Source organism: Aulonocara stuartgranti (genome assembly GCF_965226115.1).
Source record: "Aulonocara stuartgranti genome assembly, chromosome: 13".
Classification (NCBI taxonomy): Eukaryota; Metazoa; Chordata; class Actinopteri; order Cichliformes; family Cichlidae; genus Aulonocara; species Aulonocara stuartgranti.
This window is the reverse complement of record NC_138949.1, coordinates 9,627,110-9,654,504: the sequence shown is the minus strand read 5'-3', so window position 1 is coordinate 9,654,504 and position 27,395 is coordinate 9,627,110. Positions and strand designations below refer to the sequence as shown.

Genomic DNA, 27,395 nt, shown 5'->3' with positions numbered 1-27,395 from the left:
AATCTGACTTTGCTCCCTTTTCAGCGTAAAAACCCAGGAGGAGGAGGAGGGGAGCACTTCTGTTCCGCCTGATCCGTAGCAAGCCACGAGGGCCATTTCCACAGCAGGGCTCCAAATGCTGAAGTGGAGATAATCAATAGTTAATGGGGGCAGAAATGTAATGACAGTGAAGGATGACATTTCAACCTGGGGGAAGGTGTATGTGCACTGAACGCTGCTGCATGTATGTTGATGTGTGCCCAGGGCAGTTATGAGTTCACAGCCAGCTTCTAATGTTATATTAATGATTTCCTTTTTCAACCTGACACAGGCAGGAGTGAGCGGGCCATTGCTGGAGCTTGCTGCCATAATGCAGTTTTGGGGAAAAAAAAGCTATTTAGAGGTAAATAAGAAAATAAATAATTTTTTAAAGGTGTACAGGCTGTCGCTCAGGCCCTGATGAAAAACGGCTGCAATACTTTGCAGACTTGCATGTCTGTGGTGCAGATTGGGATTTCTTCTTTTAAACTTCCATCACACACAATAAGTCTGTATGCTAGACTTTTTATTATGAAGCTTCACATTCATAATCCTTAAAGTGAGGCTTTATTCCAGCGTATAAGCAGTAAATATGCAACCAATAGTCTGCTCTTATAAATAATATCCCTTAGATTTATATTTCAGAAGCTTTGCTTTATCTTAAAGTTTGTTTGTTTTATCCATATAAGGAATACTTTTTTAGAGACCTGAACAGCATATAGTCTGCTGCTGTTGTTTTACCAACTGCATTTCTAGGATAATTTCTTTGTGTGCTCAGGTAGTGCTACCAGTGATGGAGAAGGTAAAAGTACCAAAACGGCTTCATAAAAGGGAACAGAAATCCTACAAATTCACTTTCAAAGTAAAATTAAAAGAGTGGCTTCAATAATCTGAAGTCTAAATGTGCATCCAGCTACTATATAGGTAGACTGTATGTGCATTTACATATAATGTAGCTGGGCAAAGTGGAGTGAATGTGGAAGAACATCAGTTATGGCTGCATCAGGTCAAACTGTCACTCTGCTCAGCTTTGTTCTGTGACCACATAGTTGCTAAGCTAATGGCATTTCCTTTCTAACAGCACCAGCTAAGATAATACACCTGCTGGATATTGTGCTGTGAACAGGTTATCATGGTGGTGTTAGATTTTTTTTTTCCTCAGCTGCTGTGCCCAGGAATTTATCTTTTACTCACAGCTGTCAGGTAAATGCAGTGAAGTATGAAGCATGCTATCTCCTTGGACTGCAAGAAAAAAAAAAGTTTTAGGCATGAAAATGAAAATAAAACTAAGCTGAAAATAGGCTAAAACTGACAGCGTGGCGACTTATTGGCGACTTTGTGCTGCTAGTCATTTAAACTCACCTCCCACTGGCAACAATAAATAATGACTAACTAATGTGAAATAATGTCTTAAACCATTTAAGACCTTTTTGGTAATGAAACAGGCAAATGAACAATAAAACGGGATCTCTATGGATTACATGACTATGTGACACTGATGAACAGCGGGCTGTTGAGGGGATGCAATTCACAGCTTCAGTTAAGATAAATCAGGTAAGAGGAGGAATCTTGGCCGCACACACACAGGAAACATCTTTATGCAACAATTAATCAGAATCTTACATCAGGTGCTTTAGTCTTTTTCTTTTCTGGCACCAAATTACCCCCAAAGACCAAAGTGCGCCATGGAAAACGACTCCCTAATTCCAGATAATTAGGTAAAGTCGTTAATCACAGCAGCGAGTGAACCTTCTGAACCGACCTGTGAAACATCCATCGGGCTCACTAATTGACTGCCTGTTGTCTTGGAGCCATATTTAACTGCTCCATCTAGCGGTCTCTCGGCTGAACGTGACGTCGGAGCGCTGCTGCCTCTCTTCTCTCCCCCATTTATTAAATTATTTAATTTTTTTTGTCACCGTGAGAAATAAAGTGCCAGTGTAGGGCAGCAACATCAGTAGCGCTTTGAAACCGTGGCTGTTCGCCGCAGACGGAGCGCTCTCACTCACTGCGCCGATGAAAGTTGAGCGCAGCACGCTGATGACCTGCGAGCTTCCTCCGGGGAAACTGTGCATTTGACTGGCTTAACGAGCGCCTGTTCCCATCTCTACACTACACATCATTTGTTGCTGTCTTGAGCTCCGCTGTCCAGCAGGCTGAAGGCTGTGTGTTTGAACCCAGCGCACTCACGGATACGGACTCACTCCGAGGATCACAGGTGAATAAGGATGCATCAGTGTTCCTGTGTGGAGGTTTTTTCTTCTTCTTCTCTTATTTGCTTGTCTTAAATTGCTTGAACGCTCGGGCTTCAGATCAACTTAGTTGACTGTGAATAAGCTAATTTATGTTTTCTGCTCTAATGTTCTTTTGCATTTCCTTGATGTTCCCACTCTCTGTGTCACAGTAAAGCCACCGTGCATGCATTTAATTGCACCTATCACCTAATCCCATGCAAATTAGCTTGATTGGAGAAAACTAACGCAGATTGTCGCAACCTACTGTTGCACCTGTGGCTGTTATTGTAAGTTCATTATGTGTTTTTTTAAATATGTAATATAGGACTGAGGATTTTCTAAGAGAGGTTTCAGACTCTGCTCACACACTTAGGGGTGCACCATCCAGTCAGCACAGCCTTTACCAGCAGAGCCGAGCCGAGCAGGCAGCCGAAACCCACAATCCAATGTATTCATTATTTAATATATTCATAGTATCCAGAAAAGTAGGGGGTAGGGTCTCAGGATTCTATATGTTTTGTGATACTGTAGGCTTGTTGTTGTTATTATTATTATTTGGTAAATTCTGTTCTGATTTGTTCATTTTTTTATTGAAATGCTAGTTCCGTTTTGGGTGTGTTCCAGCTGCATACCCATCACTGTCATCATCATCATCATCATCATCATCATCATCATCACTTCTCTTTGTTCTTATTGAGAAACACACAAAAAACAGCTTTTTAAATTCTCTTTTCCTTAATATAATTCCAGCCTCAGACTTTCCCTAGTTGGCTTTGTTGCAAGAGCAAACCACTTACCTTCTTGCACTGCATATAACCTTAAAGCCTGTATGACAGTTTTGCAAGGGCTGTTGGTTTGCATGTTTAGGCAAACTTTCTTCTGATTTGGGTCACTAGTAAGATTTACAGTCAGAGGACAAAATTCAATTAGACAGCCCTGCAGCAATCTTTACTCACTGGCAGATGGCTTTATGCTCTTGGATCCTGCCTTAGGGTCCCTTATTGCTCTAATTGGATTTCATCATTTCACACTGTTTATCTGTATGAAAATGAATTTTAAAACGCAGCATCATTAATTCAATACTCTCTCAGCCCTGTCAGATCCAAGCCCACAAGTCACCACCGCCTAAGCATTTCACATCTCATCCCCTGCGATGGGCTTTGTCATAAATTGAAGCAGACCTCAGAGTAAATTGTTATGTTGATGGCATGTTGGGTTGTTGGAGGAGTCTAACTAGGAGAATCTGTAATCTGTGTGCAATAAATGAAGTGCATGCAGTGGCGAGGGCATATTTGTCTGTCTGAGTTTATTCTAGCCCTGAGGAGATGGTTTTCCTCTCAATGACATCCACTTTGATTTTACATAGGGACATTCGCAGGAGTTGCATTCCCCAAGACAATGTGAATATGATGTTTGCTTATCTGGTAGTGCTGCTTGTCAGACATAGGTTGTGTACTATACCAGCCTTACACAGAGAAGGAAACAAAAAAGGGTGCTGATACTGTAGTCTCGCCACTGCTGCATCCCTTTCCCATCGCTTTCTGTCACCGTGAAGCGTTTCACTGGGATCAGATTTGCAAATTGTCCTATTTATTCTTTTAAATACCACTCCTATTAATTAAGATTAAATGCTAATTAGAAACAAACAGCTTAGTTGGGGCGTAGAAAATTTCTGGAGATGAGCGAGCTGCCTCAGTACATTTGACCCTATTTATAGCATTATTGCGAGACTGAACAGCCATCAACCGCCCTAACTGAGTGACATCTAAGAAGAAAGTAATAGGGAGGTCAGCCTTTACACAACTCAAGCGCCACGGTTTGTGTTATTGAAACCTTGCCAGTTCAATTTATATGAATAATAGTATCGTATTTGTCAAGGTGGAGCTAAAAATTGCACTCAGATCTCAGGTTGTTGTGGCAGGACTTATCGTCCATATTCGCTCTGCTGTGTAATGAAAACGACAATAATTTATGAGTCATGAATCAATGCGATGGTGAGCTTCACTGAAGCGTGAAGCTGCAGCTAGGCTGAATCCCGTCTTGATTAATCATTGTTGCTGCACCTCAGTGGTCAAACCTACTATGTTCGGTTGCCTGAGATGTAAACAAAACTCTGGCCTTTGACAGAGGGGATTTATAACTTCAGCGACGATAATGACTGAACTGGTGCTGGTGCCAAACACCGAGGCTGGATGTTGAGTCCGTTCACTCCGGCGCAGGAAGCCACAGAAATATTTAAATGTCAGATGGAAGTGGAAGCATGGTCGGTCCTCAAAAGTAATAGCACGGGGACCGGCAGGAGTTAGATTTGCAATTTTAATGGTTGGAGCAGAATAACAAAATGCAATTGTATTATCAAGGGATAATTATAGTGCCATGCAGAAGGTTGGTCCACATTTCTGCAACAGTGAACAGTTAAGTGAGTAGAAAATGAAGTGAACTCCAAAAAGGGAAAAACTATTTCAACATTTGGAGATAGATTTGTCTGTCATTTCTATTGTGTAGAACTGCAGAGTGTGAAAACAGGAAAGGTGCGTCACTCATTCACACAAGCACCTTTTCCCCCTATGCTGAAATGCTTTCTATCTAATATGTACACACATTGGCAATATAATGAATGCATTGGCAGCAACTAGGGGTTCAGTATCTTGCCCCCGAGTATACTTTGCCATGCAGACTTGAGGACCCAGGGCTTGAACCATCAACCTTTCAATTTAATAGTTCTGCCACATGAGCCACAGCTACTACCCCCAGTCTTTCCTAACCTTGGATTATCTTTTCCAAGGCTTTTTCACACTTGTCATAATGAAACACCATATTGGAAGTTTCAAAGTTTTATAAATACTCCGACTTCTTCTTCAGCTTGTGTCAAAAAATCCTGCACTCAAACAGCACTCTACCTACAAAGCAAGGGACTGCTATGAGGGGAAGACATTCAGGGAGCTCTTTGCTCAGTTCGTTAGGAAGATGAAAGCTAACGGGAGTGGTGGAGATCAAGTTGAGGTCTGGAAGACCAAGACAATGTTCAGAGACAGCCGCCACCTGGATTGCAAGAAAGGCAAAACACAGATGTGTTTGAGGTAGATTTCACAGAAAAAAAAAGAAGAATTCATGAAAAGAAGACTTCTTTAACTTCACAGAGGTGTATAGGTCGTGCTTTGGGCTTTTGTTGCAGCCAGCGGAATAGGGAGCATTTCACCGGCAGAGGGAAGAATAGATTCAATTAAATACCTGCAAACTCTAGAAGCATCACAGTTTGAGTCTGTAAAAAAAGATGAGAAGATGAGACGAGGCTGGCTTCTACATCGGGGCAATGATCCTGAACACACCTTAAAATTCAGAGTCAAATACGAAAAGAAACTAAAGGCTGTTTGTTTTTTTTCCCATGGCTCTGATAGTCTGTCGGCCTAAATACCATGAAAAATCTGTGGCCAAACCTCAAAAGAACACAGAAGTTGAAGCTTTTGCAAGAATATTTAACAAATTCAGAGTAAATAAATAAATGACTCTTAACTTCTACAGCAAGTTGTGTTACTTGCCAAAAGATTAGCTATTAAGCACTGACCATGCCGGGTGCCCAGCAGGGTGCCCAGCTGTTTCCTCGTTTCTTGATTTTCTCACTCTAACTTTATTCCTAGTGGAAATTAGGACATCTTTTATTCATTTAACTGTACTAACAGAAATTTTCAAGAGGGCAAGCTTTTGCATGTCCCTGTAAAATTCCCTTCAGTTAGATAGACACAAATCCAAGGTTACATCCTCTGTGTATATGGTAATTGTTGCTAACTGCATGCAGAGAATTGAAGGATAGAGCTACATGAAGGCATATCAGCTGAAGTTTGGGGTGGACGAGGGGAAAACAATCTGTAACATACAGTAAGGCAATTCCCATTCTTTTAATATGGACATGCTGATATGCATCCATCTCTTACATCTTCTTATTACCCTGGAATTAAATTTTGGGCTAGCACTTAGTATCTATAAATTTGATCTAATTTATCCAGAGAAAATCACATTATTTAGTATTTTTCCCAGGAAAAATATAGGTGGAAAAAACAACAGGCTGCTTTCGAAGGCACAGTCGAAACAAATAGCGTAATAAATAATAAATTATAATAAAAACGCGCAATATTTAATGGCAAGTTTCATGTACTGTGATGTAGCTATGATCAGTGAAAGTGCATTACAACAGGAGAACACTGTCAGTGCTTTTCTTCTTGACCTATGTATTGCCTGGTTACAGAATATTAATAATTGCATATGTTCTCCCTTAAATATGTTATTTGACCTTATTAAAAACCAATTTGCAGGAAAGTATTAAGGCAGAGCCCTTCCTCTGCTCTAAGCTGGGTATAATGAAGGTGACAAAACACAGGAATGTCCATAAAACAGTGTTGATATAGCAAGCAAGGAAATATTAAATAAGATATGAATATTTAATAGGTTACATCAGCCATGCAAACAGAAATAATTACATTTTATGTGCAGTGAAGTCATTTGCAGACAGTACATTAACCTACAAAGTGACATGAATAATGTTTGGGGATGGCTAAACCCATGAGACATCTAACTCCCTTAGACTTATATTAGCCAGTAAAACAAATCCAAAGACATTTATCTGGGATTTGGATGGTGTAGTGCAATATGAAATGTATTGACAAGACAGCCACATTTTTCTATAGTAGTGCATGATTTATAGCGCATGTGTTGCAGGAATTTAGAGACCCGAATCTGTTTTTATACTAATGAATGCGATGTTGTATTTCACGGGAAATCTGCTTCCTTTGCTGTCAGTTTCCAGCAGAGGTCTTCCTGCTGTTCAGCCTGTCAGGCCTGAGGTTTGAACCGACAACTTTCACATCGCTGTCTGAAAGCCGGCCGACCATAACCTGCTTTAAAGTCCCAGTCATTAAACTTTAATACAATATGACCACTCCAGAGACGTTTTAGTCTTATATTTGAGATATATATTGTATTCCCGGGGTGTGTGGTTTGTTCTCCTGGAGTCTGTTTGCATCATTATTTATTAATCAAAAATTGGACGACCGTCAGATCAAGTCTCAGCACAACAGCAAAGATAAGCTTCTGTTTTTTTATTGGCATTATTATGATGCATGTGTTAGTGTAACTGTTTTGGTCCAAGGCACTGTAATATAATACAAACTGCATGTCTGGGGATTTGAACTTTTCTCATACATATTTCTTGTTTAACTGACTTAAAAAAAAGTCTTTGCCTAGACCTTAATCTCATTTTAGCACCTTATGTCACTTAATAATTGCTTGCACCACTTCACTTGGCACAGTACAGAATCCTGCCACTTGCCAAAGCGATTTAAAAAAAAAAAAGGGGGGGGAAATGCGCATCCACTAGACTCTGTGTGGTTCAAAAAGTGACTGCTCTCCCATAAAAACAAAAATATATACACATAAACACACCTAATTTTCCATCAAGTGTTTGTTTTCCAGTGATAAGTATTTGCTGTTAATTGGAGAGTTGCTTTTCCACTTACAAAGCTGAATTTCCTTCTTTATTTTGCTCAGAAGTGGGTGTTCTGAAGTGTCACACGTGTGAATGAACTCACTGATACCAGCTTATATAATCTCTGGTATGCTTTTGATTGATGGCTGCAGCCGGTAGTTAGCATAAATCTGAGATGTGCTTTGAGGTCACACCTGTGCAGGGTTTGTGACCGAGCGCAAGAGCGCTGTTGTTACCTCGGCAGGCAAAAACACAGACTTGCTACATCACAATTAGGTCCCTAAAGAGACTATGGTTGCAGCGTGAAAGACACTAGGTGATTAATGCAAATAATTTATGTAATATTCAATGCTGTATTCTGCAGCGACATGTAGACTGACACTGTATTGTATGTTCATGTCACTTCTTAGTTGTGTTTTTTCTCTTCCTGCCAGCACGTCTTAGCGAGCACTGAAGATAGAGCAGTGAAGCAAAAAACCCAGAATTCTTTGCAGAGCTGTAGGCCAAAGATAAATCCATGACCTTTCAGCAAATAGCTTATATGCAACATTATAAATATAAAAAACGCTTGCCATCACTTGAACCTGAGGAGTGGTAATGAAGAAGTATCCACAAAGGCATCTTGAACAGTGAAAATATTTTCAGTGTTTTCAATCCAGTGTGTAAATCTTCCTGACATTTGGTACACATTATGCTGTGTGCTGGAGAATTAATTAGATAGACATTTGGAAAAGATGTGATCTGTATGAAAATGGCAAGATGGCATAAGGATAAGGCTAATGGATGTAGGCAACAACTTGATTTGCCGATGCTGGGAATCTGCATAATTTTGTAAAGAGTTTGTTGTCAAGAGATAAAAAAGATGCTACTGTTTCCTTTTCTTACCTTTAACAAATCCAATAAGAAAAATAAATAAATAAATAAAACCAGAACCAAAACCTGTCTGCGGCTTTTAGTAGCTATCCCATTGATTCCTGAAGTAATTAAATGGGTCTTAGATGTAATAGTTTTTATTTTATTTTATCAGGAGTATGTGTTTTCATAAAAACAGCAGGGAACTGTGGCTTGAAGTAGAAGTTATACAAAAGCAAGTAAATGGTACATTTGTTTAGGACTATTTTCAGCCATGGGTACACATGTAGTTCTGTAGTGAGCACTCACGTCACCAGTGTATATCATCTCTGTAAGTGGATAGTTAGCAACCCTTTGACTGTGTTGTATGTTGGAGGAAGAATGGAAAAGAGACTTAAGTGTGTTCAGTGCTTATTATTGTCTGAATAGGAAGAGAATAAATGTACTGGTTATGGCACCACAGAGAAGCCAGTGAGGATGGATCTTAAAGCTGGTCTGAAAAGCTTGAAATTAATAAACACAAATTGTTTTTTAGTTTGTGAGGATTTTTCATCTATCAACCAAGAAATGTCTTAAACCTTCATTCTTTCTAATGGCCAGCAGGGGGCGACTCCTGTAGTTACATAGTGTTGTATATTAGTCTGTGGGGAAATGGCTCATCTATGATCTTCAAAACGTTTTTAAACGTGTTTATGGTCTAAATATCTAACTTGAAGTGTTACTGGATGGAAAAAGATCTAAATCGTGTTTATGCTGATTACATTCAGTGGCATGTGCCAATATTTTTGTGACTCGTGGTCATGCACCTCTTGATTTTTGTAATCTGGTCCATTAACCCTAAAATGCAGCTGTGTTGAATGCACAAATGTACCATTGTATTGGTTTTTATGGCTGTTTTAATGGTATATCAGTACAGAATCTCAGAGATATATAGATATACTGAAGAAGATACTGCAACAATTTGAAAAGATGAGACTTTGTGGAAAACATTTAAAAAACAAAACCCAAACACTTTGCAATGTCTTTGCTTCCAGTTTTGACTTCTTCGCTTCCTATATCAGCGCTGATGTGGCGGCACTGTCTGAGTGGTGACCCCTATCGTACAGGAGAATAATGCACCTTAACAGCAAGCATAAATAGAAGTGACTGTGTGATGATGTAAAGCATGCAAAGCACAGTCGGCAGTCCAAAGATCTGCATGGGGTTAGGTTAATTGGTGATTCTAAATCAGTCATAGGTGTGAGCATGAACGATTGTCTCTCACTCTGTGTTGGCCCCGTGAGAGAGTAGCGACCTGCCCAGGCTGTGCCCGACCTTTTACCCTATGACAGCTGGGACAGGCTCCAGCCCCACCGTGATCCTAAACTGGCTAACCGGAAACGGATGGATGGGAAAGACATGATGTTTTTGTACATATTGGTCCCAATTAGAGTCATGTTGTGTCTGGTGTCAAAACACCAAGATGCTGACGGCTGAAAAGCACTCAGCTTGAGGCTTCACAGACGTCACAGTGGTTACGGTTGTCTTACATCTACAGCCTATTCACAGGACACAAACACAAACTGTTATTTCATGGCACTTAACCAAGTGCACCTTTTCGCATTGCGTGCCCGCTTAAAGGTTATAAAATGCACCGCATCTTCTTGTTACGCTGCACAGATGAAGTTTAGTAAGTCACAACGCTGACGTTTTCATTACAAATTTGCCACATTTGTGCGAAGTGACAGTGAGAGTTACACAAACTCGAGCAACTTTTACGTAATGAGAAAAGAGAGAACGCCCGCGAGACACGACACCCACATGACTCATTACCAGCTTGTTCACACACCGTACCGACCGCGTTACCTTTGGAATTAACTTGTTGCCGGTTATCCGTGGGAGCTGTTGACAGTGAAGGGCAAATATAGATCTATTGGCATCCTTGTGTCCTTTAACATGATGTTATGGATGAGGTTCTGCTCCCGAATGCCAGCAAAGCCTGAGGGCCACCCAGAGCTCAGTCTGGATGGAGAGCACAACAGCAAAAACCAGCAGCGGTGTTAATGTGACAGCCAGTAGCAGCTGTTAAGGTGGAGAGGTGAGACTGAAAAAAGCCAAATGAGGTCCTTTTTGCTAATGAGGCCTAGGCATTTCTCTCTCTCTCTCTCTCTCTCTCTCTCTCTTTCAGCTGCAACAGTGTTATCGGTATGCACCTCGTTCTGCTTCCTCTCAGTTCCACAGCAGCTCCAAGGATTCAGCCTCAAACATAGCAATTCAGCTAAAACACTACTCAAATACCACTGGTGTGCCAGCAGTCAATTCCAGCATTTTTTTTCCTTCAGAATGGAGCAGAATTAATGAATATCAAAATGCGTGGCTTAAAACATGCAGACTTTGTTTTCCTCGCAGTAGAATTAATGCGGCTGCTATCTCTGCTGTATGTGTTACCATTTCAGCTCTTCACCTGCTGTTTAGGGCTCCTAAACACTCTGTTGGAAATTAGTTGTGTTCATTGACGCTGACAAACCAATCAATATGGTGAACTATTTCTTAAACAAACGCGGACAGGTCTTAAGTTAATTGTCGAGTCAATCGATGAGGGGTAATCTCACCTTTTCTGTTTAACGAAATAGGCCGCGGATGTCAACTCTTAGACGAGCCTGTCAGACGGAGCTCGGCGTCGAGCTAAGCCGAGCATTTGGTGGGAGTAGGGAAATGAATGGAAGTAGGCCACTGAATGCAGAAAAGCATCGTAGCGGGCATTTGAATTTCAAGGCGGTGCGGTAAATCAAGTTAAGCAGGAGACAAAAACAAAAACATTGACTACAGCTTTTCAGAAATTTGCAGTGTGTGCAGCGTCAGCAGTTGATCCTGGGATTTTCCTTAACTTCAGCTATTGACTCCTGGCAGTGCTGAAAACTATAAGGAAAGAGATGTGCTTCTACTTCTGATTTAAAAACAAAAAACAGAGAGACAGAGCTTTAGAGGGAAACTTTTAATACTCCTCTTTGCAAAAGCTGGCCACTGCAGTCAGCTCTAGCAAAGGAAATTTGTCTTTCCAGACTGATATTATGTTCTATTTTCAAATCAAATCTTCCCTTTGTACAGCTGACTGGGATTCATTTAAGAAAAAAAATCTAGACATTGATCCTGATTCTCCCTAAGAGCTTACGAGCTTACGAGATTCAAGTTGTTGGAGGTTTTTTTGACCATTTTTCTTTTACTTTATCACCGCTGAGCCCGATTGATGCAGGGAAGTGTTACAGTATGAAGCAGCATCGATTTCCTACAACGGCCCCATGAATGCTCCCTGTCCTGATGATCCAATTCACTGATCCTGCAGGCTTGCATCACACTCAGCGGGGTGTTCGACAGACATGATGAAGCAGTGCTCTGAAGTGAATTTCTTGCCCTGTTCTCGAGGCTAAATGAGACAAAAGCCACACCTTGGATAAAAAGTGACAAAATGCCGAGCACATAACCCCAGTTTAATTTTCTCTTTCCAGATGGACTGGCTCACACCTGAGATGTGAAGTGTGTTATGTGAGCCAAGGTGTTTTCCCACCTCGCTGGTGGTGGGGAGAGATGCTGCACTCCGTTGCCATGACAGCAGAAGTTCTCTTTGTTCTTGGGTTCCTGATGATGAGCGGCGCTCTGTGTAATCCTATCGCGACCTTACCGGTGAGCCAAGAGCGTCTGGAAAGGGTGTTGACCCAAGCTAGGGAGGACAAACATCAGGACAAGCAGACTGCAGAGAAGCCGCTGGGATACATGGCCCAGGAACAGCCGCAGGAAATCAATGCTGTAGGGCCCAACAGGACTGCCAGGTCAAACCTCAGCTCTCAGGCGCGAGGATCTAAAGGCGAGAATTCCCAGGAGCTGTGGAGCGAACAGGACAGCCTGAACCAAATAGACGAAGCTCCGACCAGTGACGTCACCCTCTCCCTGGACGCCATCGATGAGTACGCGTACCCAGACTACAGGGGGAAAGGCTGCATGGATGAGAGCGGCTTTGTTTTTGCCATCGGCGAGCAGTTCACCCCGGGCCCTTCAACGTGCCCTTGCCTCTGCACAGATGAAGGCCCTCTGTGCTCCAAGCCAGAATGTCCCAAGGTCCACCCTCGCTGCATCAAAGTGGACACTAGCCAGTGCTGCCCGCAGTGCAAGGAGAAAAAGAACTACTGTGAGTTTCGGGGCAAGATCTATGCTTCGCTAGAAGAGTTTAAGGTGAGCCCATTAACTGCATTCACTCATTTTTGACATGCTCCAACTTGAAAGAAGTGCTGACAGAACACTCCCTCGCCATGAGTGGAGTTTATCACAGGCACTACACAGGAGCTAGTTACCTCGCCTTGCAGCATGCAAGCAGGCAGGCAAATTTATAATGGCAAAGGTCAGCACTTGTCTTTTATTTCCCTTTTTTTCTCCTCTGCACAATGTTACTGGAGGCTGAATTTAGCAGTGCAGCTTCAGCAGAGTGTTTCCATATTTAGTTTGTTGATACACATGATAAAAGTTACAGTTATAGTAGTGTTACAACAGCACAGCGCAGCACACTGCTGCATGTGGGTGTTTGAGGAAGAAGAAATACACTGGTGAGATGGTTGTTTTATCTTCTGACACCACTTTGAAAGGTTCAGCTCAGGACTGCACCACAGTCTCAGCGTTAGGTCTCATTTATCAGCGCCTAATGCTCCTATTTATAATGGATAGTGTCTCACCAGGTGGTCGGGGCTAATATGGGATGTCTTCCTCTAACTCATGTTGTTGCCGACAGCTCTCTGCTGAGCCAAATCTACAGAAAGCCTCTACTGCCACTAGCCGCATACATCAGCCTTTCTGCTGTGTGAAGAGGGGGTGCTTTGAAACTAAGCAACAGGCAGGTTTTAATGCTTGATTGCTGCATTCTGGGGCATTGTGCTAAGTGCTACCTCACTCCATTTTCACAGTGGAGTGCCATGCGGAGGCGCAAGCCTCTGCAATCTACAGCAATGCTGGAATTAACCTTTGCTCTCTTGTTAAGACTACATGTATATGACTTTATACATGCAGCTGCTAAACTGAGCTTTGCATGGACACTGTAGGCTGCAGGCTAAATGTAATTCAAAGTGCGCTCTGCCTTTGTGCTACATTTGCTGTACTTTGAGATATACAGGAACGCTCGGATAACTCAGTAATTCCTGACTCTGATCACGCGGCGAGAAAATTGGAAGCATCTTCCTTCTTGTTTCCCATTCCTATTGATTTCTCCATATCCCCCTGATTCGATTGTGAAGTTCAATTCTCGACTCAGCCCTTTCTAAAATGAGGCATTCATTGGCAATGAAGTTGAGAAAGATGGGGCTTCCCTATAGATGTGGCTTTGTGACACTGAGTGCACACAGTCTTTAAAGGAGGCAGACAGGCAGGCGTGTTTTGTGTGTGCAGGTTGTGTGTGTTTGAGAGACAGAGAGAGCTGCAGAAAGGCAGACAATTGGCTAAACAGACATGAAATAAATGAATCTTAGACAAAGATGGCAAGAAATCAATTAATATGGGAGGAGTTTATGTCACCTGTGTTTACTTGTGCATGTGATGAACTGTTTGTAAGAGCGTTAATTGATGTTTTTTTTCTCTGCTATCAGGTGTCTCCGTGTGAGAAGTGCAGGTGTGAGCCGAGCGGAGAGGTGCTGTGCTCTGTGGCAGCCTGCCCACAGACGGAGTGCGTGGACCCGGAGTACGAGCCGGATCAGTGCTGTCCCATCTGCAAGGGTGGTGAGTGGAGATGATGATTTCTTTCAACAAGCCAGTTCATTCCAGTGCAGTTGGTATCCCAGTGGCATTGGCATGAAAGCCCCACTAGTGCCAGTTTTTGCTCAAGGGCACCACAACAGGAGTAGCGAGGTAGCAAAGCATCATTTCGCTGACGCAAAGCAGGCAGCATGCTGCACTGCAGTGTGTGCAGTATCTTGCCACATCGGATCAAATCTGTTTAAATGAAGTCACGGCAAAAAAATATGGCTAATTAGCTCTGAGTCGTGGCCTGTTTTTGTGTAAATATTACTTTTTTCTCTGCGTCATTCTTAATGTCATTTCGAGAGTCGTTTGATTGATTCTGTAGCATATGTTCCAAATCCGTCTACTGTCTGGTACTGAGATTTGAGATACGCTTGCATTTTTTGCTGCTTCTGCTGCTGTTGGGGGGGCGGGGGGTGGAGTTTATGATCCCGTTGGTTTGAGAGCTTCGGCCTGCCTGAGAAGAAGGAATTCTGCAGCTCAGAGTCGATTATATGAAGTTGTTTCCGATGATTCCAGACAGCATGTCCTAGATTATGCCCCCTTGTTTTCTTGGCGTGACTCTAATGCAACATGGCAATGTCAGCAACATTGCTTCCTTCAGCAAAAAGAATGATGACTTGCGATATGTATCTCTGACTTGGAATCTTAAAGCGGCGCAGGCTGTCTGCTATAAACAAGAGCAAACAATCTGCATGTGGAAAACAGAACCCGCTGCATGTGAAAGTGCTTCGTCTGTATGAACCGCTTACAAGGTGACAAGCGCTGCTGGTAGTGTCTCTTTTTTTTTCCGGGTAAAACTGCAAGTGAGATATTTTGATTTTCCGGGCGTCTGTTGGAACTTTTTACACATTAAATGCCAAATGGGAAAATTAGAAGTCGATTTGAAACAGATGATCAGATGATGATGAATGAATTTGGCTTAAATGAACAAAACACACACACGCACAAAAACACCTCTTCTTCAGCATATGTCTGCCATCGGTTCATTATCATTGCACCCAGAATATCACATTAGCATTAGTCATGTATCATTTTAAACTCTGGAAGTATTATAGACATTAGAATTTGCATGTAATGAATGTTCATGACTAGTCATCAATCAGAGATCGTCCCGCTCAAATGAGAAGCCTGTCTCACAACCTTCCAGTGGTAGCAAGTTGAAAAAGATTGGTAGTCATAGAGCGTCGCTCGCTTTATTAATATTTGGCTGCTGTAATCTTGGGGAGTACATGTTGGTTCTTTGTTCTTCCATATTTATTTATTTATTTATTTATTTTTGCTGTACACCCACATTTTATATATATGCACATATTGATCATGCTGAGAGTGCTTTTTGGGCAGTTTTGGGCAGTGCTCCATAATTTCCCCCCTGTGAAATGCCCAGTGGATTAGCTGGGCCACATTTGTAGGCACGGCAGTCCAGGAGACGAATGTAGATCCCGTACAGTATGCACAGAGATGTGGCAGATTGAAGAGAGTGGGCATTTGTATTCTCAAGTATCCCCAAATCCACGTGCTCGTTCACCCGATAAGGATTTTCAGTTTTAGGTTGACGTCAGTCCCTATTACCATAAGATTACCACACATTACCTTTCAATGAATGCGGTAATGACACGTTATCTGGCCACAGCTAATACCGTCGCGAGGAATACTGTAGCCCATGGGGATTGTGTGGTTAAAAGTGTTAACTACTCAGCCTGCAAAAACAGTAGGGCACGTCTTCTGTGGCGTTGTTAGAGCTTCCTAAATTGATGACCCTAATAACATCATCAAGTTAATCTCAGCTTGAGCTGGGAGATTTTATATTTTAGCCAACTGACACCCTCTAGAGCTGAAAAATGAAGCCAGTGTAGAAGTTTCGCTCTTTGTCAGGGGCAAGGCTGATGCTGTTTCCTCAATGCAGCCATTGCCGGAAATTATAGAGGGTACAAGAAGGACTGGGAATCCTTTTTTATGGGGGAAAACAAACTTGTCCTGCTCAATACATCATTGTCAATATTGAATAACAAAATGCAATAAAAGTGCTAATAATAGAGGTGATATAACAGGTTTTTTTTAATGGCTGCCCGTTGTTTCCTGATGTGAGATTATTTTTTCTTCTACCCAACAATGAAATAAAACATATTTATGATTGTAACCAGACTGCATTTGGTTTGCAGTTGTGCTCTTTTCTTATGGACAGCTGCATCTCCTCATGCATGTTTATGGAGGCAGGAGGTCTGCTCACAGTTATTTGCATATTGTGATTTATGTCTTGTTCGTAACCCCGTGACACACCATTTTAAAAAGTCCAGGAAACACCCATGCTCCTTAAAGTTAATGCTATCGGCTCAAATGTCTAACTTTGATAGTTATATATGTTTAAAGGCGTGACTGATTTGAGTGGCACGTGTGCGCGGACCCACGCACACGCAGTGTTGCTGCTAGACATCACCTCGGCTAATTGGAGGCACTCTACTGGACCTCTTGATCTGTAATTATCTGACAAATAATACGGCTTGTTGTGTGGTTAATTATACCAACAGACCGTCCAAGATGCCTGTGCTCCAGTTTTTTTGGTTTGTTTTTTTGACTGTGATTCTGTACTGATGTATTTCACATGTACAATTATGCATGCAGCTTGCAAACCAAGCTAAATGGTGTTAAAGAACACCTTTTTCACTTATAACTTCCAAAATAAAGTGATATCTTTGAAACACTAGTCTAATCTGCAAACAGTGATTGATGGGCAGCTAAGTGCATCTTTTATGTGTAGTCTGTTGCCCTTTAACTTGGGGAAAATTTGTTTTTTTTTTAACCATATTTAAGAGTTTTCCAGTGGGGGAGTACCTGCTGGTTCTGGAAGCATTATTTCTCCACTTTTAAAAACGTTAATGAAGCCCTCGGTGTGCTTCCACAGAGAAACACAGGAGCCTGCTGCTTGATTTAACATTACAATTATTTGTGTGCTCAGCTGGAAATCTGGTTACACTTGTGCACCATATATTCTGAATTACACCCAAATTGGCCAAAAGTTCAGAGCGATCTGTTTTTACCAAACACTGTTATGTTTAGCTCTGACGATGATGATGCTCAATTTTCAGCTTAGTGACTGGATGTTTCGTCTCGAAATGCGACCAGTGAATTCTCCCACCAGTCGTTTTACGATCAAAGGTCGTTGCTTTTGTACCGATGATTCAGTGATTCATTCATCATGAATGTCCAAACCATTTGTCGGCTGCGTAAAGCCACTCGTTATGTTGTTTAACTAGAAACTGAATTGAATCTGCGAAGAAACATGAGAACCCAAAATTGCTTCCTCCACTTTTGGGCGCAATGAGACTCTGCTCAGTTCCATTATGGAAATCTGGACTTTCCTGTCTGTGTTCCTTAATATAGTGAAGTGAAGGACTAAATGACCAGAGTGCTCTTTTAAACTTGTCTCAAATACTTGTTTCCATGCATATACCTTTATGACATTTAGCTAAAAGTAGAAGCCTCGTCATCGTCATGCAGCGTCTGTCAGCCTGCTCTCAAACTCCTTTAGGGAGCATAATCTACAGGAGCACAGTGATATTTATGAGAATACAGAAATAGGCTTTGGCAACATTTACGCCTTATTTGTGCAGCAGTCGGGCTGCTGTGCTTTTTTTGTTTTTAACTCTAGCAGGTACACTTTTTATGTATTTTTAGGATCGTGCCAATAATTTACACTTCCTTCCTCACTTTTGCTCTGCCTCCTGCTGGTGTTTTCGCATGTTCACGATAGCTGTGAACATTAGAGCCCAAAGTGTTAATTGACACAGAATCGAGAGTCTGGTATCAGTGTGTGTTTAACAACTTCTTAATGGACGGGGAATCATTTTTGGCTCGTGATTTTGCGACCACGGCTGACGGGGTTGCGGCTGTGCAAACAGGAGGCGTGAGCACTCGACAAACAAACACCAGATATCTTTTGTGAAAGTCTGACTCTGCGCGCTACGCCATCCGCTCCCAGAAAATTAAGATCTCTGTCAGGAACTAATACAAAAATACCCCCAAAAGATGCATCTCTTTGTGGACTTAATTGGACTTGACAACAAAGAACAATAAAAATGTGAAAAATTAACTGGGGGACATCTTATTAAATAATTGGAGGCTATACTAATTAGATGTAAACAGAAGTAAATGAGACATCACTCCAAATGACACCACTGATCTTCCCTTCAGCTCCTCTCAATATCAAAACGATTATCCATCGGATTTCACTTTGTCTTTTATTCATGATGCTTCTTAGCCAGGTATTGCAGGCGACATCATTTAGATGACGAGGATCATCGATTGTCAGCTCCCATCTTGTCGCTGTTGATCATGCAGCACTCGATATGAGACAGCGCCGAAGAGGTGGCTCCGTGATAAAATACAGATGATGTAAAAAGGAAGAAAAAAAAAGAAGGGGGCGGCGGGGGGGGGGGATGGTAGAGGTCGTCGACGGAGAGTTCCTCCTCTGGTTCTGTTGTTTGTCTTGTCTACAGATGTTGTTTGAGTTGTGGGCAGATGTTAAGACCTCCCAGGTTCCGCGGTGCATCCGATGTGTCACATCAAAGCTCGGGCTCATTAATGAGAAAGAATTAAACACTCACCCAGATGACACCAAACGGGGAAGGAGGCTGGTAGTGTGCACAGAAAAGTTTTTTTGTTTTTTTAAAAAAAAGCACCGAAGAGAAGTGAAAATGAAAGAAAGATTAAAATCTGTAGAGATAAAAACACCCTCAGATGTGGTTTCTCGTTCAACAAGTAATCCCTCCTGTCTTTTACCTTCATTCCCCAGCAAACAGCCACTTCGCCTCTTTACCATTTTCCTCACTATTGATAAAAATACAACGAGGTATTTCAATGTTTGATAAGTTCATCAATTATGCACAGGCATTATCTTGGCCTTTTCAGGCATGCAAAATCAATGCTTATGGCAGAGCACCCTGCCTCAGATGTGTTATTCACCCTGTATGCTAGGAGACACTCGGGGAAGAGCCAGGGGAGGAAGATGAAAGTAAGAGGTATCACTAACATCCACCCCAGACATTTGTTCATGAATATCAAAGAACAGCTGTGAATGGGGGCAGGTTCTCATCATTTTTCACTCATTATCTTAAAGCAGTGGAACATATTGCAATTAAATGGTCTCATAGCCCTCAAAAGTTTGTGACCATCATTCGCTCTATGCCATAAAGTTTAATTAAACAGCATCGATTCATGCAAAGAACATCTAGTCAATGCGAGCTGAAGGGGGAAAACATGTTTTCTATACTCTAAGCTGGAGTCTGTCTTTTTTCTCCCTTTTTTAGTTTTTTTCCTCCTGCCAATATGTTTTGACGTGTTGCTTTCCTTTTCTTGGACATATTGGTAAAGACGTGGCACTTTCCGTTCTTGCAGATTCAGATTTCTCTCACTGCATCTGCTTTTGAAGAACGCTTAGAGGAAAAAAAAAATCAATGCAGGAGAAGTCGCTCTCATCTGCACCTCAGCCGTGGCTCCCCTCCCTCTTGTCCTTTGCTCTTGCAGGGTATTGCCTTGGCAACGCACGAGGAAACAAGTGGTGCTCTCCAAGACTCAGACATTAGGGTCAACACTAATCTGGAAGGGGGGGTGTGATAAACAGTATGAACCGGAGCCAAAATCACTTCAAATAGAGCAGCACGAGACACGGTAGCCTGGTTGCCAAGAGGGATACGGGCTCATTTAAACTAAGAAAGGCATGATTCATAGACGGGCCTTTTAAAAAAACAGACATCAAAAAACACATGAGTCAAAAGGGAAATTGTTTGTATGGATATAAAATGGTCTGGTTTGTCCATTTAAAGCATCCCCCATTTCACCCTGATGCCACAGATAGGGACCAGTGCAGCTGACAGAGCTAGTTTCAGTCAATGAATGCAAAAATAATGCTGCTTCATTACTGACTGTTTGCTAAGCCCCTTAGGCTAATGTTGGTACACTTATCAAACACTTCTCACACCATAATGTAGCTTACAGTAATAACTGTGACTAATTTATCATTGAAATTCCAGTAGCATTTCAGCATGTACAGCGATGGATTTCTCGCGGAAGAAAGTAAAAGCAGGCTCTTGGAGAAAGCTACTGTAAGTGTATGAAATATGCACACACATCATATGAGGGTAAAAAAAAATAAGTGAGGCTGAAACTGTTCATCCAAGATTTTTTTTTTATTTTGAAAAAAGGGAAAAGTAAATTAAACCGTAATGAGAAACTTATCGGTCGATGTTTCCTTTTTTCTGTTACATGAGAAAGAATTTAAAAAATGGGGAATACCTGATGAGTTGGAGTATCTAACACCAATCTAGCTGCACTTGCTGGAGTGTGAACTTTCCCAAACCGAATGACGAGCATGAGAACATTATTCTAATTTCACACATTGGCTCCCACGCTGTGGCTGTTCCAGATAATTTTCTAACGTAACCTGTAACCTCACATGATAATAAAGCTAATGGCATACTCCTCACGTTTGGAAAGGACACAAGACTACTACCGATACCAGTCTAACATACACACTAACGCTTATGTTTTTAGTCTTGGCAAGGCTACTTGGAAGGTAGCAGTGACCTCTAAGTTTTACCCTACAGAGTGTGGCATTTATTAGAGCCTCGTATGTGCAGAGGAATCCAAAGCTTTCCTTATTACACGACAAACAAAATGACATCCAGCAACAGACTTTATGGGTAGTATTTGTTGTTATAAATAATGTCATGAGGAAATCAAGATTAATGCATGCACTGGTTTAATTTTTTAGGCAAACGTGGAATTACATGCAGGGCATTTTGCATCTGCTCTAATAAGCTAATCAATTCACAAAAGGTTTAGTTTTTTCTTTCCCCCCCTTTTTGTTTAATTTTTTTTGCTGGACCACAACATTTTTATTATTTAAAGGCCATTTTCTTTCCCATTACTGGACTTTGAGTTATTACAATAGCGAAAGGTCGCAATAATGACGATAATAGTTAGTCGCATTATAGTACTACTGGGTCACTGAATGCTTTTCAGCTTTGGTCTGCTTGTTAAGTGTTATTTTCTACATTTTCTCCTGAATAAAAGTCCATTTTAATGTGACTTGAAAATACATTCTCAGTACAGGAAAAAACCCCATAGAGGAACAAAACGATACAAAAACATGTTCTAGGCCTGATGCCAGACCTTTAAACACGCTGGTTTTTTTTTAAAGGATTATGTAAATGAAGGTCTTGCAGCAAAGACTGTCACCTGGACACTGCTGTGATGGCTCTCGAGGCTCCTTTCTTTAAAGGACATTGGTCACGACAGTCGAGCTGCTCGAGTGCAGCTGCATAGCTTGGCTGCAAAGATCATCTGTGCGCGTACGCGAACCTTCACGCAAGGTGCCACTCCCACAAAACCAAAGAGTCAGCGGCTCTCTAAGCGAGGCGGTTACTTAGAAAACCAGTCTCACCGAGCATCTCTGAAAGAAATTATTCATATTGTTGTGAAATCCCTGCAAAGTCCCCCCTCTTTCTGCCCTTACAAAGCAGCCTCGTTTTAATTCTGCATTTATAATGCAAATGTACCCAAGAAATGCATTAAGATGAGTGATTTCGGCTATTCTTCTCTTTCCATTACCTTATAATGCGGCTGTTTTTAACATGTCAGAATTAAGGGGTGCGATCATCAGGATGTGTCCTCGTTTCTCCATCCATTATCTGGCGCAGTTACAGAGCCAAAAGCCACAGGTGCTAATGGCTATCTCTTTCACATGCTTCCCATGCCAACTTCTAACACGCTGCACTGACAGTTTGGGTCCAACTGTTCATGCACATGCACAGTCCATTTGTCTCTGCCTCTTCGGGTGTTTTTCAAAAGCTCTTGTGAAGCCTGATGTGCCCATAAAACCCTTTTTTTTTGCCACAGTGAGTGACGGAGAGATGGGGATATATTATATTATATTAATGAAACAATGACAAAAAGGTGGTGTGATATGAATGGCAGAATAATAGGGTGAGAGGAATGAGTAAGCACAGCAGGGCTAAATCCATGCATTAATTAACACAAATGAGTGTCATGCAACTGTCAATGACGGGCTTTAATCCCGGCTCCACGAAGGAAGTGCTTTTGATTAATGCCGCGAAGTGGGAGATTATTTTTCGCATTTTCCCCCCTCTCTCCTAGTACACCCTTGACATATGCATCCCCTTACTGGAGACTCAGTGCTTTAAATGCTACTAATGATGATGAATCAGTAGCGACAGCAGCCCGGGCCACAGGATGAGTTGTTATTCAGATAGCGTGCGCGCACGCGCGTACATGTACAGACTTATAAACGTGTTGGGGTTGACATTTTGACAGGCCTCGGCAAACTGTTCACATTGATTGATGCGCAGGCTCGCTCCTGGGTGCTGCGTCCAATCAAACGCGGTGGCTGCAGCTGAAAGACTCCCCATTTATCAGCATCTTAATTATACAACAGAGTGGCTCAAGACCTTGTTAGTGTAAGGGAAATAGCCATTGTTATGCTACACCTGTTGTTGTGGAAGCAATTCCCGCAGTGTTTATATTTTGCCGTGCGGCTAGAGAGATAATGGATGATTTATGAGCACTTTTTCTGCAGCCACTAGTCGAGGACGCGGGCACATTCACTAGACAAAAACATTCCCATTACACTTTACCAAAAGAAGGTAATTCTGTCCGATAGGAGGAGGACACTTGTGTTTTTGTATTGTAAGCATGGCAAGTAGATTTCTTTGTACACTCCAGTGTTGCCAGATGGGAAGAAGCACCAAAATGAGTTGGACTACAGCTTTTATTTCCTCTGTCGACTCTCTCGGCTAGTTGTTCAGGTCTTAACAACCACTACCTAACATCAAAATTTCCATTAGCGAGAGCCAATTTCCTGCAAAATAGTTAAAAAAAAGAAGAAAAAAAAGATGCAGTCCCTTGGGGTGCACTTCAAAAACCATATTAAACCACTGTGTAACAGTGCTTAATTTGTTTTTATGCACAATTCACAGTCCAGCCTTGAAGTTGCAGAGGAGAGCAGCTGCCTTCAGCCAGACATATGCTTTACAGTGCTTGTGGTTTAGCCAATCTAAGGAGCGTGGAAAGAAATGTAATTGAATACCTCTCATGTGCAAACCATACAAAAATAAAAGACAGGATTCAGTTGAATGCCTTAATTTCAGAATATGACAGTGGATGAGATAATCGTTTGATTCAGGTTGTTGAGAATTCAGTGTAATCTTTATCCTGATGGGAGCTGGGTCTGAATCAAAGGGCTGTTCTGCTTAAACCATAAGTGGTCAATCAGTAGTCTGAAGAACATTGTAATGATTTCCCAGGAATGTGTATTTTAAGTGGATTCAAAGCCGGTTGATGATAGATGGCAGAGTGGAAGCTGCATAAATTCCACCTTTAAGAGAAGCGCAAGCCTGAGATCATAAAGGTAAATGTGAAAAGCCTTTCATTTCCTTGCCATCAGAAACGACTCTAGAAAGGGTGTTAGCAAATTCTTGATGCTTCTGTAGCCATTATTTTTTTCCGGGCCTCTTATATTCCCATAACAGAACACTATTTTGGGAAACAGTCAATGAAAAGCCCAGACGAGAGAGCCCATTTTCCACTGAGAGAAATGAACTGATGAGCAGCAAATTCATTCTTTTCTTTGACTGACTGCTTTCAGCTTCTCCTGGATGTCACAAAACTGTCTTAAAGCAAAATAAAAAAACAAAAACAAAAAAAAAACAACCCAAAAAACCAAAAGACAACCAACTGCACTGAACTCCATCTGGTCAATGCAACAGATATAACATCTAAAATTAGCAGTTTAACAATAACTGAAGTCCTGCCCCACTTTCAAACTGGCATGTGTCCCACTGGCCTTCATTGCACAATGTACTTTTGCACAAAAGGTTTTCTGTCACCAGCCTTTGTGAAAAGCTGAATTATATGGCCAAACAATTCTGCCAGTCCTCCTTTATGACTAATTTATATTTATTCCCATCCAAATAATTATTTGTACATGATACTGAAACTTTGCCCTCCATAATAGCAACCTACTTCAGCTTGAATTGCACACTGCATTAGAAACATTAGAAAACAATTAAAAAATATGAATGTTAAATGTATAAAATGCATTCAGATTGCATCAGCAAGAGTGACAGTATATCTGATGTATTGTAGAATAGCACCAGCTAAACCACAGTGGAAATAGAGCTGTTGCTCTGTCCTGAGTGGAACTCTGTGTTCTGTGTACTGGAAATAGCCGGGGTTAAATCAGTGCAATTGTTAAGCATGCACATTTGGCAGCGTCAGAATGCAGAGAACAAACTCCGGTGCTGTTGGTGGTTGATGCAGTCAGTGTATGGGATAATTGGTTGGTTGTAGCTGACTAGCTAACTGATGCATAGGTCTGGACTGCATCAGAGCACTGACTGTCTGGCATTAGGCTGTGTCCTCTCTAGTCTTTAGCCATTAACATTATGTTTTCATAATCCCCCTTACCAAAAACACTCAATGCTGGCATTAGCAAAAATATACTCTAAAACATACTCTCCTTTCAGTTCTTCAATGCAAATAATTCATCCGCCAATGAACAACTCAATGCATTAAGGCATATAGACATGGTCAAGACATCCTGCTGAGTGGCAAAGTCATGGTTGTTGGTGCCAGGTGGCCTGATGTAAGTATTTCACAAAGTGCTGATCTGCTGGGATTTTTCCATCTCAGCCATCTCTATGGTTTTCAGAGAATGCCCAGAGAAGAGACAATACACAGCGAGCTGCAGTTCTCTGGTTGAAATCGACTTTTTGGTGCCAGAGGACAATGGTCAGATGCTTCGAGCTGATAGGAAGACAACAGTGAGTCAAACAACCGCTTGTTACAACCGTAGTATGCAGAAGAACATCTCTGAACAGACAGCACATCAAAGTTTGTGGCTGATGGGCTACAGCAGCAAAGGTCCAGCCTGGTGGTGATGGTGGTGGTAATGGTGTCAGGGATATTTTCTTGGCTCACTTTGAGCATCATTTTAAGACATCGTCCTTCCTGAGTATTGTTGCTGACCCTATCCATCTCTTTACTTCACCACTGTCCATCTTCCGATAGCTCCTTCTGGCAGGACAAAGCTCAAATAATCTCAAACTGGTTTGTTTAACATCACAAATGAGTTCACTGTACTCAAATGGCCTCCACGGGCAGAGCACCTTGGGGATGTGGTAGAAAACGAGGTTCACGTTATGGATCTACAGCAACCGTGTGATGCTGTCATGTCAGCACTGAGCAAAATATCGGGGAAATTTTTGAATGTAGGGTTTTACATAAAGTAAATGTTCCCAGACGTGAGTGAAAACAATGAAAGTATCTTCATGTTGATGCTTAATGTCACTCACCAGATTCAGGAATTGAAATGAACTGGAGGTCAAGCACCAGTTTACCATCCTATTTCATAAATAGGCCGGCTGACACAGGTGTCTGCGAATTTGAGGAATTTATAACTGATTGAGATCCACTGAGAAGCACAAAAGAACATGACTTTCAGTCGTGTTCGGTCTTTGAACTGCGTGTTCCCCTCACACCGAGCAGAGCCCTTGGCCGCTCAAAAGGCAAAAAAGAACCGACAAGTGCAACCTTAAAATGACTTCTGCACGTACATGAAAGGAATTTTCAGAATTTTAACAATAAATCAATCCCCTTGACTATCATCAAGTTTGTATTCGTTTAATCTGACCACAGCACAGGTCCCACAGCATAAATCAAAGGAACAAAGCAAATCACGCATTTTTCAGGGCTCTCAGTGTGAGTCTGACCTCGATAATGTGACACTGTGCCAACAACACAAAAAGAAACATATTAAAAATGGATGAGCTAAATTTGAAATTCCACTGTGAAAGATTTGAAAAAGCCCTGTTGTCTGTCGTGCCCTGTTTTCCTCTTTATTTATTTCTTTTATGTCTGTACCACCTACAGGGCCAAACTGCTACGCGGACACGGCGGTGATACCGGCTGGCCGAGAGGTGAAGATCGATGAGTGCACAATCTGCTACTGCACATACGAGGAAGGCACGTGGCAGATTGAGCGTCAAGCCACCTGCAGTAAGAACGAGTGCCAGCGGAGCTAGAGACTGGCACGGCGACGAGAGAGGGACATTGGCACGCAACACCAGTGCCGAGCCTCATGCACACTCTCAGCCTTTCACCCAGTCTACCGGGCATCAGGGTCGGACAGCACCCCTCAAGCATTTCAGCATTAATACTGTAGTCATTACTGAAACGATGCTTTTATGAAAGTTTATAATCCACACACAGAATATCTATTTATCTATGTATTAAATTATTTATGAATATATATATGAAATATAGGAGTCATTAATGCTGAAACAGTGGAAGACTATTTTTTATAGTATCTGTATTTTATTAAGCAATGTATTGGACCAGAGGTCAATAAAACAACAGAATGTATAGAACACACACAGCTGTCTTTGGAGGTGCAAGCCTCAACGTCTCTTAACCCGCGGTGTCATCCGACAAATCTCGACACCCGTCCCTCTACCACCAAAGTGCAGACTAGACTGTGCGCGATTCATTTTGCAGTGCTAGGGTGCAGACTTGCTGTGCAGGACAGCGCAGTGCAGAGTTACAGGCGAACAACAACGAAGAAAGACGAGTAAATTCACGAGGACTCGACTGTTTCCTGATTTCTTTTATCCTTTTTTTCTGGATGTTCAAATGTGCTTTGATTTGAAAGTGCTTTTTTTGTATTTCTCTCGGTACAGTGTGTTCATGTTTCAAATAAATGCCATTCTGTGCTCTGTAAATGCTCCGACGATACCTGTTTTTTTATAGCTGTGAGTTTTTATGTTGATGGTGATTTGCATTTACAGACTTGCTACCTGGAAAAAACAAAAAGCTCGCAGTTTCACTTGAATCAGCAAATGATTGTCGATGGTTTGTTGTTTGGAATAAATGATCAGAGTATCAGAGGAGCCTTTGAAAGTGACAAATCTTACCTTTTTAGATGGGAACGTTTTTCGGTTTTGAAGTTCCTGGATGATATCTCTGTGAAAGCTACAAGTAAATAT

General features: G+C 41.7%; 1 protein-coding gene across 6 annotated transcripts; it reads left to right on the top strand.

Annotated features, from left to right (window-relative positions):
• The first annotated feature begins 1,537 nt into the window (after positions 1-1,537).
• Positions 1,538-27,157, top strand: vwc2 (von Willebrand factor C domain containing 2). Of its 6 annotated transcripts, none has more exons than XM_082556970.1 (4): positions 1,538-1,572; positions 12,069-12,789; positions 14,187-14,316; positions 26,284-27,157. In XM_082556970.1, exons 2-4 carry the CDS (start codon positions 12,148-12,150, stop codon positions 26,433-26,435), a joined length of 924 nt encoding a protein of 307 aa, XP_082413096.1. In that variant the 5' UTR covers positions 1,538-1,572; positions 12,069-12,147; the 3' UTR covers positions 26,436-27,157. The 6 variants fall into 6 exon arrangements, with proteins under 6 accessions (XP_082413096.1, XP_082413094.1, XP_082413097.1 ...); XM_082556968.1 differs by lacking the exon at positions 1,538-1,572 and adding an exon at positions 1,830-2,236; XM_082556971.1 differs by lacking the exon at positions 1,538-1,572 and adding an exon at positions 9,949-10,252.
• Positions 27,158-27,395: the final 238 nt, after the last annotated feature.

Excerpts from the sequence above, each read along its gene's own strand:
- vwc2 (XM_082556970.1), top strand. The coding sequence starts at position 12,148 with ATGCTGCACTCCGTTGCCATGACAGCAGAAGTTCTCTTTGTTCTTGGG. Across the intron at positions 12,790-14,186 it reads CTTCGCTAGAAGAGTTTAAG|GTGTCTCCGTGTGAGAAGTG; the intron begins GTGAGCCCATTA and ends CTCTGCTATCAG. Across the intron at positions 14,317-26,283 it reads CTGTCCCATCTGCAAGGGTG|GGCCAAACTGCTACGCGGAC; the intron begins GTGAGTGGAGAT and ends TACCACCTACAG.